Source organism: Garra rufa, chromosome 11 (assembly GCF_049309525.1).
Source record: "Garra rufa chromosome 11, GarRuf1.0, whole genome shotgun sequence".
Taxonomy (NCBI): domain Eukaryota; kingdom Metazoa; phylum Chordata; class Actinopteri; order Cypriniformes; family Cyprinidae; genus Garra; species Garra rufa.
The window spans coordinates 39,161,870-39,175,795 of NC_133371.1; the positions used below are offsets into that span (position 1 = coordinate 39,161,870).

The 13,926-nt window shown below is 34.6% G+C and overlaps 1 protein-coding gene across 1 annotated transcript in view; it reads right to left on the reverse strand.

Moving 5' to 3' along the window:
- Nucleotides 1-10,136: 10,136 nt before the first annotated feature.
- The window catches only part of sema3d (sema domain, immunoglobulin domain (Ig), short basic domain, secreted, (semaphorin) 3D), a 50,033-nt gene continuing 46,243 nt past the window's right edge, over nt 10,137-13,926 (reverse strand). Inside the window, exon 18 of the mRNA XM_073850895.1 lies at nt 10,137-11,162. Within this exon, the coding sequence (XP_073706996.1) occupies nt 10,785-11,162 (378 nt within the window). The 3' untranslated portion in view covers nt 10,137-10,784. The remainder of the gene's footprint in view (nt 11,163-13,926) is intronic.

Sequence of the window (13,926 nt, forward strand, 5' to 3'; positions counted from 1 at the left end):
AGTTTTTGAACAGTAAGATTTTTTTATGAAGTGTCTTCTGCTCACCAAGCCTGCATTTATTTGATCCAAAGTATAGCAAAAATAGTACAATTTTGAAATATTTTGTAAATAAAATTTCTTAATATCTGCTTTTGGTCCCACTTTACATTAAGTGGCCTTAACTACTATGTACTTACATTTAAATTGATCATTGGGTACAATGTACTTATTGTGTACATACATGTTTTTACATTGCATTTATATATTTTTAAAAACCTGTATGTAATTACATTTGTAATTAATTTCTGTAATTACCACTGTAATTACCAACCCTTACACTGTTAAACCTACCCATACCACCAAACCTGTCCCTAACCTTTCCCATATCCCACCTTAATAGAAGCAAAAGTGTTGTGCAATGCAATACAACCACATTAAATACATTGTACTTATTTTTTGATGTAAGTACATAATAGTTAAGGCCACCTAATATAAAGTGTGACCCTGCTTTCTATTTACACATATATTAAAATGTAATTTAGCTTGTGATCAAAGCTGAATTTTCGGCATCATTACTCCAGTTTTCAGTGTCACACGATCCTTCAGAAATCATTCTAATATGCTGATTTGCTAGAAACACTGATAAACAGAAACAACATTTATCTGAAATAAAAAGCTTTTGTAACATTATACACTATACCATTCAAAAGCAAAGATGAAAAAATGATAAAGACATTTATATTGTTACAAAATATTTATATTTCAGATACATGCTGTTCCTCTGAAATTTTTTTATTCATCAAAGAAACCTGAAAAAATTCTACTCAGCTGTTTTCAACATAATAAATATAGCTGCAAGCATTACCAGGGTTCAAGCGCTTTAAGGCATTTAAGCACATGTGAAAAAAGACATTACGTAGCAAGCCTTTTTTGGCAAATACAGTTAATTTACTATAGAAATATTATGCTTTAGGGCTGTCCCCGAATAGTCGAAGATTCGATGCATCGATATGCGGAGCCTGATTCGACCACCGATCTCACAGTCGAATCTTCGCGGGTGAAACGAGCATCATACCATTTTGCCAATATGGGGGTGCTCAATGTCTAATTGCACACAGAACTACTGGTTTTGTACGGTTATATTAAGTTATATACAGCCTTTGATTATGATAATGCAGTAAAAACAAAAGTGAAAAGAAAGAAGCGTTCAATAAATATTTTTAACGTGTTTGTGAATAAATCCAACCACCCCTGTGACTAATTTAATTTTCACTTTCCCTGATGCATGACGAGATGAGGACCATCTTGACGGCAGGGATGGCGGCGATCACACCGAACGCGTTTTTGCAGTTGGAGGCGCCTCTTTTGAATGGTTTTCTGTTGGCAGTGAGCGTTCTGCACGCTGTTTATGCGCCCCCGGCGCCTCGCGTTTTCGCCGCCTGCTGCGCCTCGCGTTTTGCAGGAGCGCTCTGAGCGCCTGAAGTTGAAAAAAAAAATCAACTCTGAGCGGAAAAACGCCCAACGTCATTCGCGTTCTTTTCCATTGTCCAATCGAATGAATGGAGAGGCGGGCCTTCTGTTGTGATGGCGAAAGTTTACCGTTGCTTAAAAAGTCCGGAGACTCCAAGAAATGGAGGAGAAACCTTTGGTGTCTATCGTGGGTAACCCGGAGCTGTATTATTTAGGGTTTCTGCTAATATGACAGTTTACTTAACAGCAAAAAAACTAAGATTTTAGAGCGCTCGCGCTATAATCCTTTGAATTGACTGACAGGACAGCTGTTTTGGTCGTTGCTTAGCAACATAAAAAACCGCAGCACACTGCTCTTTCATTAAAAGTCACCAAAAAAGGCAGTGCTGTGCGCCTCGTGTTTTTAGAACTAAAAGACGCGTTCTGTGTTTTTATTTAAACCTAAATAAGTTTGTCTGTCAGTTGGCAGGCAGTTTTGGTCGCTTATAAAATAAAATAAAAATAGTTTTACCCTCCTGCTGACTATAGTGTCGTGCCCCTCCCAACCCATTCACACACGCACATAAGCCTAGATGATTCGACTATCGGTCGACTATAGAAAGATTCGAAAATTCTGATTCGACTATGAAAATTCATAGTCGGGGACAGCCCTATTATGCTTTGTAATTTTTATGACTGTAATAGCACCAGCTGTGGTCCAATCTCCCTAAAAGTTTGCATGCTTATTAAGAACCACCTGTCGCATGTGCTCACCAGGTTTCATGAAGTTTTGAGTTTTCCTTTAGGCTTTATAGGATTTTGCGGATAAATTTGGACAGACCCCTTTTCTAAACGACCCTTTTCTAAATGAAATTTCAACATTTTTTTGATAATTATTGATCTAGATAGTCCAGAGAATTGTACTGCAGTGTTTTTTTTCCCCAGATTGAGCAAATAACCTAGGACTAGTTTGCAAAAGAAATTTTATTTTTTACATTTGCTCAATCATTTAACAAATGATTTGATTGACAGCTGTGGTTCTAGAGGCAACGTTGTCCAGAATGAGAAGTTCTATCATATGATGAGTATCTCTTGTATGTGCAAAAAAACACAAAAGTTTTGAGAATGACACAAATATTAGTTTTCACAAAGTTTGCTGCTCAACTGCTTTTAGATCTTTGTTTCAGTTATTTCTGTGATGTACTGAAATATAATTACAAGCACTTCATACGTTTCAAAGGCTTTTATGGACAATTACATGACATTTATGCAAAGAGTCAGTATTTGCAGTGTTGGCCCTTCTTTTTCAGGACCTCTGGAATTCGACTGGGCATACTCTCAGTCAACTTCTGGGCCAAATCCTGACTGATAGCAACCCATTCTTTCATAATCACTTCTTGGAGTTTGTCAGAATTAGTGGGTTTTTGTTTGTCCACCCGCCTCTTGAGGATTGACCACAAGTTTTAAGATCTGGGGAGTTTCCAGGCCATGGACCCAAAATTTCAATGTTTTGGTCTCCGAGCCACTTAGTTATCACTTTTTCCTTATGGCACGGTGCTCCATCGTACTGGAAAATGCATTGTTCTTCACCAAACTGTTGTTGGATTGTTGGAAGAAGTTGCTGTTGGAGGGTGTTTTGGTACCATTCTTTATTCATGGCTGTGTTTTTGGGCAAAATTGTGAGTGAGCCTACTCCCTTGGATGAGAAGCAACCCCACACATGAATGGTCTCAGGATGCTTTACTGTTGGCATGACTCAGCACTGATGGTAGCGCTCGACTTTTCTTCTCCGGACAAGCCTTTTTCCAGATGCCCCAAACAATCGGAAAGAGGCTTCATTGGAGAATATGACTTTGCCCCAGTCCTCAGCAGTCCATTTGCCATACTTTTTGCAGAAGATCAATCTGTCCCTGATGTTTTTTTTTGGAGAGAAGTGGCTTCTTTGCTGCTCTTCTTGACACCAGGCCATCTTCCAAAAGTCTTGGCCTCACTGTGCGTGCAGATGCGCTCACACCTGCCTGCTGCCATTCCTGAGCAAGCTCTGCACTGGTGGCACTCCGATCCCGCAGCTGAATCCTCTTTAGGAGACGATCCTGGCGCTTGCTGGACTTTCTTGGACACCCTGAAGCCTTCTTAACAATGCAGTGGAAAGTTTTTTTTGGGATTAAGTTAATTTTCATGGCAAAGAAGGACTATGCAATTCATCTGATCACTCTTCATAACACTCTGGAGTATATGCAAATTGCTATTATAAAAACTTAAGCAGTAACTTTTCCAATTTCCAATATTTATGTAATTCTCAAAACTTTTGGCCACGACTGTACAATTGCTTACGCCCTTGAAAAATGCAATATCATCCCCCATTGGCCGATTTCTTTCAAATTTCTCACAGACATTTGAGGTCATAAGACAAACAGGCCCACTGAGTTTTGTTCTGATCTGCCTTCATTAACCTTGTCTAATAGATGCTCAAACTTCATCGGCCAATGGCGACCATGTTTTTTGGTTCCATTGGTATAGCCCAGAGGTTCTCAACTCTGGCCCTCGAGGTCCACTTTCCTGCAGAGTTTACCTCCAACCTTGATCAAACTCACCTGCCTGTAACTTTTTAGTAATGATGAAGAGCTTGATTAGCTTGTTCAGGTGTGTTTGATTAGGGTTGGAGCTAAACTCTGCAGGAAAATGGACCTCGAGGGCCAGAGTTGAGAACTCCTGGTATAGCCATTTTTATGTTTTTTTCCTCTTAGAGTGCCACCAAGTGGCCAATCTCTGCAATTTTTGTCCTGTGACCTTAGATTAAGCTCTTACATAAGTTCTTCTGAGTTTAGCGTAGATATATTATTCTGTTCAGGAGTTAGGCATTCTACTAAAAGTTGCCCTGCCCCTTTCAAAGTTGTCGGCATCCCTTTGCGACAGTAAGTCGAAAGTTAATTATTGATATTCGCTTTCCAGAGAATCTTTCTGCACTGGTTTGTATCCAAAATATCCGAACATTTTGCCAGTGTGAGCCAAGGATTCCAATGACATAAGGCACTTGAGCCTGCGACTGATGGTTAAGGAGTTATGAGCGATTTCATACTTTTGATCGATCGCTGTAGCACCCTCGTCAAGCCAATTGGGGAGAGCCTTGGTGACGTTGTCGGCGGTGTGAGCACTACCATCCCTCCAAGTTTCAAGTCTCTATGGTTTTGCCTGCGCAATCAGTTTTACATGGAGATTGCTAATCCTTGACCATTGTAACAATTACAATAGGATTTCAGTGCTACGCACTTGAACACCTAAAAATAATAACACATGTTTTTGAGCAGAAAATCAAAATAATAGAATGATTGCTGAAGGATTATGTGACTGGAGTAATGATGCAAAAAAAAAAAAAACAGCTTTGAAATCACAGGAATAAATTACACTTTAAAATATATTCAAATAGAAATATATTTTAAATAGTAAAAATATTTTTAAAAGTTTTACTGCGTTTGTACTTTGGATCATAAATGCAGGCTTGGTGAGCAGAAGAGACTTCTATAAAAAAAAAAAAAAATCTTACTGTTCAAAAACTTTTGACTGGTAGTGTAACCCAGCGATTGGGTTGAAAAAAAAATATCCCAGCATTTTTGAGAGTGTATACTCAATATATGGTATTATACTCAACTTTACATCAGGAAAGTACAGCTAAAGCACATTAAATTCACAAATTCAGATGATTATAAAACATTACAACTGCTTTTGTGTTGAAGCACCAGCTTATTATTGTGTTTTCTCCTATCAGCAATACTGATAGGAGATGATTATAAAACATTTCAGATCACAGTCCAACCCAACCATGGTAGCTAGGCAAAAACATCTTTACTATCATAAGTTGGCAGCAAACATTGGTGAAATATGTGAAATCAGTGCCAAGTTGCAAAACTGCCACCCAATTTAATCCTGACATCTTCCAAAAGACTAGAAGGAACATGACTCATGTCTGAGGCAACCACACAAATTTCTACCAACAAGACCCAGATTCGCTCAAATTATGCTAGAATATATAATGATTTAATTTTACAGAACCTTTATAAATTAAAAGCATAAAAAAGCAAAAACACACCCGATGCACATTCTTTAGACATTATTTTGTAGATGAAGAATTAAGAAATGTATTAATTTAAAAATATATTAATAATAATATATTTTGAATTGAATTAAAAAGAAATATGTAGAAAAGGTGCATCGGCATCTGCATTATTTGAACACAGCTGATGACGTAATTGCTAAATAATTTTACGAGATGAATTTGCCATTATTCTCTGTGGCAACATGTGAATGTTCAAACAGGTATTACTTTATTTTATGTGAAATAAAATAAAAAATGTAATTAAATAATTTTTTTTATAAAAATAAAATAAAGTAAAAAAAATTAATAGATTAAAATAAACTAAATAAAAATTTAATAATTTAATAAAATAATACATTAAATAAAATAGTAAAATAAAAATAAAATAAAATAATGAATTAAATTAAATTAAAAGGTAAATTTAAAATAAAATAGGAAATTCAATTAAATTAAAAAATAAATGTAATAAAAAGAAACAAAATAAAAAATAAATTTATTAATTAAATTAAAATAAATAAATAAAATAGTAAAATAAACTAAAAATAAACTAAATAACATTACAATAAAAAATTACATCTAATAAAAAACAAAGTAAAAAAATAATTTAAACAATATTAAATAAAAAATATATTAAATAATAAATCAAATTAAACAATTAATTTACAAAATCAAATAATACATTAAATAAAAATAAAGTAAAAAAAATCTAATTAAATTAAACTATATTAAATAAAAAAACAAATAAAAAATAAATTAAATAAAAAATAAACTTAAAAATTAAATTAAACCAAATTAAATGAAAAATTTAAATAAATAAAAAATAAAATAAAATAACAGTTTTAATTTAAAAAATAAATTAAATAATAAATTAAATAAAATAAAATAGGAAATTAAAAATAATTAATAAGTTAAAATAATAATAATGGTAAAATAAATAAATAAAATAAAGTAAAATAAAATAGGAAATTCAAAAAATGGAAGAAAGCTTACTAAAATTGACTTGAATCGTAATTTTCCCAAACCCATAAGTAGCAGTATTTAAACATACAATTATTAGCAAAGACACTCATTCATATGGACAACACCCAGCTGAGCCTAATCTATCTGATTTGAACCTTTCATGCTCTTTCTGTCTGTTTCTCTCTCTTTCCATCAACCCGCTCCACCTTTGACCTGCCTCAGCTCAGAGCACAACATCTCTGTTAATAGATGCTCTTGTATGGTTAAAGAGCTCCAGTGATTACCACTACAGGAGGGCATTCTGCAGAGAATAGATCGCTTTCCGCTTGTCTTGGCCGTGGCGGGAGGTACAGGAAGAGAAAGCGGTATTACCCAAGACTTTAGCACTGATAAATGAGTTCTTCCATCAGCCCAGAAACAGTCATTTCCCCTTCATTGCACTCCGCATGTGATCGTCACTGCCCCGAATCAGACAGAAAGCCCTTGTTGTCAAACCCAGAGCAAAGACGGATGCCGTATTGATTTTCTGGCACGACGTGGCTCATTTAAGACTTGTTTACTTGTGTAAACAAGGATTAAACTGTTGTTTATTTTCTCCTTTTAAGATGTGCATGTGGATTTGTGTGTGCGATTATGGCCTACTGACCTTGACTTCCTCAGCAGGGCACTGCATGTGCTATTGACCAAACGAGAGATGAGAAACACACATGCTTCAGGCGGTGAGGTTATCTGAGGTCACGCTCTATTGTAAAGTATGTGTCAGGAGTCTCTAACCTGATCTGAGGCAGCTTGACCTCAGAGGAACGCCGTCCGGCGATGAATCTCTGAGATCAATCATGACAGCAGCACTGCGTGATTCTCGTTCAGAAGTGAAGTCATGGGATGTGAGATATATCTGCGCCTGGAGTTTGTGTCTGAACGTACTTGTGATTATGAGGCTGTGGCAGAGATATGGGGTCAGGTTGTTTAATCTATATTACATCACATGACATGTATTGAACTCTTGTGCTTAACTCTTAAATGGTTTCGGTGTCCTGAGTGATACAGATATTGGAGAGCCTGGGGGAGGAACAGTTAGTGAGAGAAAAATTGGAATAAAAGAGACACTTGGAATAAAAACTCTGATATCAAAATGTAATCATCTAAATATAAAATTACAAAATAAAAATGCTACAATTAAAAATAAAAAGACATATTTTGAAGACTATTTGATGTGATAATAGCTAATCATTTTTTGTGGTATTTTGTGGATAAACATAATGGCAAAAAACATCTGCCGTTGTATTAAATCATAAAATACAAATTTGAAGACAATACAATGTCTTGCATTCTGTGCTATAGCTATAGCAATCAATGATTACTTGAAGGTATTTTTCACCAAAAAAATTACTGTCATCTATTCACCACATACTATTTTCAAACGCTGTCGTATACTTTCAGAAGACTTGAACTATACTCTTTAAAATTTATATTTTCTATGTATTATCGTATACCCTCAGAAGACTTGAAATATACTCTTTTCACATGCTAGCATGTCTTCAGAAGACTTAAAATATAAACTTTTAAAAATTACACTTTTAATGTTATCATATACTTAAAGGGATGGTTCGGAGTAGAATTGACTTCATTGCTATGCACTCCGAAGCCCATGTAAATACCCCATCCTAAGTTTTTTTTACCTTAGTCAAACATTTATGGAGATATTAGAGTTTTTCGAATTGCTTGTTACAGGAGTGAATGGTACATGTGATGTATCTCGTAAATTGCACCACTAAACGTGCAAGTAATCTTACCAAACTTGTACAGTAGTGTAAATAGGTTATGTACTCACAAAACGCTGCATCAGAACATTTGTAAGTCCACCATGAGTGTTTTAAAAACACGTTTTACCCGAGAACTCCTAGTCTCAGAAACTACAAGTCGACGTCACTTCCCTGGTTTGAAAAAAGCACTTAAAAGTCCATCTACTACATCTGCCTGCATGTCAACTTGTAGGAGGACTTTTACGTGCTTTTTTCAAACCAGGGAAGTGACGTCGACGTGTCGCCATTTGTAGTTTTTGAGACTAGTAGGGATCGGCTAAAACGTGTTTTTAAAACACTCATGGTGGACTTACAAATGTTCCGATGTAGCGTTTTGTGAGTACATAACCTATTTACAAACTGTACAATTTTGTTAAGATTACTTGCACGTTTAGTGCTGCAATTTACGAGATACATCACATGTACCATTCACTCCTGTAACAAGCAATTCGAAAAACTCTAATATCTCCATAAATGTTTGACTAAGGTAAAAAAAAACTTTGGATGGGGTATTGACATGGGCTTCGGAGTGCATAGCAATGAAGTCAATTCTACTCCGAACCATCCCTTTAAAAGACTTGAAATATACTGTTTGAAATATACTGTTTTCATATGTTATCATATATCTTCAAAAGATTCGAAATAAATACTTTTTCCATACCCTATATCATATACCTTCAGAAGACTTGAATATACTCTTTAAAATATACTCTTTTCATGTTATCGTATACCTTCAGAAGATTTGAAATATACTCTTTCCATACGCTATCATATACCTTTAGAAGACTTGAAATATACTCTTTCATATGTTATCATATACCTTTAAAAGACTTGAAATATACTCTTTTCATACGCTATCATACATCTTCAAAAGACTTGAAATATACTCTTTCGATACGCTATCATATATCTTCAAAAGTTTTGAAATATACTCTTTGAAATATACTCTTTTCATCCATTATCATATACCTTTGAAAGACTTGAAATACTCTTTATACACTGTCATATTCCTTCAGATTTGAAAAGACTGAGAATTAAAATATACTCTTTTCATGTGCTATCATATGTACTTTCAGAAGACTTGAAATATACTCTTTTCTACCGTGTGTGTGTGTGTGTGTGTGTGTGCGAGAACTATATTTTTAAATAAAGTCATTGTCTTATCTTGGTTGTGAAGTTAAGTAGAAATAAAAACTGTTTATTTCAACATCCTGGTAATTTTAAATAACGTCATACGCCGTAAACAAATTGCCTACAGTAAGACACATTGCAAAAATACAAAAATAATGTATTTTACTCAGTGAAACTTAAATGCTTGGTTAAAACTGTAATCTCAAAAGAGAATTCTAGGTAAATAATCCTAAAGCATGCACATCTCATGTACAAATAATATAAATATTTACATACATTCAACATGAATGCAATTTTATCCTTGGTTAAAATTAAAGCGCAATAAACTGGTGTTGTGTTGCTTTGGAAACGTCCCCAATCCAGACATTTTTAGACCGAAAAATCTTTTGTTTTCAACCTAGTTTGTAGATTTACAGATGTATAATTTTACTATATCATACCTTGCCCAAAGGGGCTTTAACAAGATCAGTCAAGACGACTGGTGTTCAAGTGGGTATTTTTACAAAAGGTTCATTTTTAAATGATAAACAGTCTATGCGTCACTTTTGAGGGACTGGTCCAAACGAAAATAAGATTAAAGGAGTAGTTCACTTTCAGAACAAAATGTACTCACCTCCTTGTCATCCAAGATGTTCGTGTCTTTCTTTCTTCAGTCATAAAGAAATTGTTTTTTGAGGAAAACATTTCAGGATTTTTCTTCATATAATGGACTTCTATGGTGTCCCCGAGTTTGAACTTCCAAAATGCAGTTTAAATGCAGCTTCAAAGGTCTCTAATTGATCCCAGCTGAGGAAGAAGGGTCTTGTGTAGCGAAACGATCAGTTATTTTCTAAAAACATTTACAATTGATATAATTTTTGAAAATCTTCACACAGAGTACACACAGAGCTAGACAAGACGAGTATTGAGGTTAAAAAGTATATAAATTGTAATTTTTTTTTTAGAAAATAACCGATCGTTTTGCTAGATAAGACCCTTCTTTTGTCAGCTGTGATTGTTTAGAGCCATTTGAAGCTGCATTTTGGAAGTTCAAACTCGGGGGCGCCATAGAAGTCCATTATATGGAGAGAAATTCTGAAACGTTTCCCTCAAAAAACATCATTTCCTTCCGACTGAAGAAAGAAAGACATGAACATCTTGGATGACAAGGGGGTGAGTACATTATCTGTACATTTTTGTTCTGAAAGTGAACTACTCCTTTAATGTGTCATTTCACTGATACTTCTGAAAGTTCTTTGCTTTACTGGACAAGAGATGATTAATTTCTGTCTTTGTATTTGGTTTAAAGTTCATTTAATCCACATCCAGAGACTCCATAGGCATTGTGACCCTTCTAACCTCACGCTCGAATCCAAGCCTCACTGGCGCCTCTAGTGGTGGCGTCGATTCCTGCTCTTGCGGAGCTCTTGAACGTGCTTCCATTTGCCCTTCTGTTTTTGCTTCTTCTCTTTGTGCCAGAGCGTTTCACAATACTCGTCCAGAGAGCGCACTGGGCCGCTCAACATGCGCAAGTAGTCCTTATAGCGCTGGCGAGGTTCGGTCACAGATGGATTTTCTAATGATTCCCGTGTAGCAGGTTGGTGTGCTTGGATCTGTCCGCGGTCCAGGATGTGAAGAGAGAGGTGGAGGAGGGTACGGGTGAAGCTGTGCTCCTGGGAGGTGCAGAAGTACGAACCTGCATCGCTACGCTGGAGCCAACGAATCAGCAAACCTCGTTCGGTTATCAGCACACGCTCATCTGGTTTGATCTGCAACATACACAGAATTCTTTCATAAAAATCAACCATATCAACACATGACAGCTTCATAGCCAAACAGGGAATTTATGTGTCACTTGCTGGGTTTATTCTCATAAATCATTCTGCCCAGGAGCCCACAGCGAGACTCCCTCAAGGTCAGAGATCAGTCTTTAACCTCTGTGCTCCGTTTCCTGCTGACCCCACATTACACCGTCTGATTGATCATTAGAATCTTATTAGACAAGCTGACCACGTTAATGCTAACGAGGGAGAAAGAGAAGAAAAAGGGGCAGAGTTGTGTTATGCCCTTGGTCTTGTGATTTCAGGGTCTACTTTGAACTCGAGGTGTTCGCGTGATCTGTTGCACTGATCTATATCCAAGTTGTCCATCTTTCTGGTGACCTCTGACATAGGAAGTGTTGTGTGTGTTCAGAGCATACAAACTAGTTTATGACCATACAGACTAAAAATATTTAGGAATTGGATTGATTTGAATAAATACAAAAATTATTTGTTGCTTTGATTCGCATTCATCATTTGAAAAGTCCCTGTATGTGGTATTTTGTACAAAAAACAAAAAAAAATCAAAATAAGGTCTTATAAGAGATCTTTACACATACAGGATTGATGCTTTCAAGCAAAATAAGATCTGTTTTTACGGATCTTATTTTCAGTCAAACGAATCTTGATGATTCAGTTTGGTCGAATCATTTAAAATGACTGATTCAAAATAACACTTTATTCATAAATTGCATTGTGTATATTTATTATAAATTTAGGCCCAAGATTGATGCGCTCAAGCAAAATAAGATCTGTTTTTTAAAGATTTCGATTTTGATTTAGTCAAATGAATCATATAATGCATATTTATTATAAATGTAGGTTCAAGATTGATGCTGTCAAGCAAAATAAGATCTGTTTTCACAGATTTCAATTTTGATTTAGTCAAATGAATCATATAACGAATTAGTTTGGCTAAATCATTAAAAATAACTGATTCAAAATAACAATTTAATGCATAGATTTCATTGTGCCTATTTATTATAAATGTAAGTTCAAGACTGATGCTGTCAAGCAAAATAAGATCTATTTTCACAGATTTCAATTTTGATTATGTCAAATGAATCATACAATGAATCCGTTTGGCTGAATCATATAAAATGGCGGATTCAAAATAATTTATTCATAAATTGGATTATGCATATTTATTATAAATATAGGCTCAAGACTGATGCTGTCAAGCAAAATAAGATCTGTTTTCACAGATTTCAATTTTGGTTATGTCAAATGAATCATACAATGAATCAGTTTGGCTGAATCATATAAAATGGCAGATTCAAAATAATTTATTCATAAATTGGATTATGCATATTTATTGAAAATTTAGGCTCAAGATTGATGCTTTCAAACAAAATAAGATCTGTTTTCACAGATTTTGATTTAGTCAAATGAATCAGTTTAGCCAAATCATTTAAAATAACTGATTCAAAATAACAGTTTGTTCAGAAATTGCATTGTTCATATTATAAATTAGGTTCAGGATTGATGCTGCCAAGGACAATAAAATCTGTTTTCACAGATTTCGATTTTGATTTAGTCAAATGAATCATATAATGAATCAGTTTGACCAAATCATTTAAAATAACTGATTCAAAATAACAATTTATTCATAAATTGCATTGTGCATATTTATTATAAATGTAGGTTTAAGACTGATGCTGTCAAGCAAAATACGATCTGTTTTCACAGATTTCGATTTAGCACAATGAATCAGTTTGGTCGAATCATATAAATTAATGACTGATTCAAAATAACATTTTAATTATTAATTGCATTGTGTATATTTATTAAAAATTTATGTTCAAGATTGATGCTGTCAAGCTAAATAAGATCTGTTGTCACAGATTTCAATTTTGATGTAGTCAAATGAATCATACAATGAATCAGTTTGCCCGAACCATTTAAAATCACTGATTCAAAATAATTTAATGCATAAATTTCATTGTGCCTATTTATTATAAATTTAGGTTTAAGATTGATGCTGTCAAGCCAAATAAGATCTGTTTTCACTGTTTTTCTTTGATTTAGTCAAATTAATCATAATGAATCAGTTCGGCCGAAACATCCATAAATTGTGTTGCGCATATTTATTATAAATTTAGGTTCAAGATTGATGCTGTCGGACAAAATAATATCTGTTTTCGCAGATTTTGATTTTATTTTGATTTTGTCCAGTAAATCGTACAACGAATCAGTTTGGTCAAATCGTTTAAAAAAACTGATTCAAAATAAATCATTTATAATAACTGATTCAAAATAACAATTTATTCAGAAATTGCATTGTGCATATTTATTAGAAATTAGGTTTAAAATTGATGCTGCCAAGCAAAATAAGATCAGTTTTACAGAACAATTTAAAATTACTGATTCAAAATAACAATTTAGTCATAAATCAGCCATCTCCATCATCTCAACTCATGCTAATATTTTCTTTCTCCAATATCAGTTTTCCATCTCTTCACCTCCCTTCCCTTCCATTCCTATCTGTTTATTCTTTCTCTCTCTTTCATTTTTTACTGTTATCTGTGTTTTTGAGCCTGCTGATTTCTCCTGCTAGTCACGCTGTTGTCGTGGACTAAATCAATACAGCTGTGCAGTACGAAGAGGAGGGAAAGAAAGCTTCAAAGCATACTGAAAAACGCACCCTGTAAAACGCACACAAACTGCTTACCGCGGCATTGACTTATGCTAATCTATCTGCCATCTAAAGGAC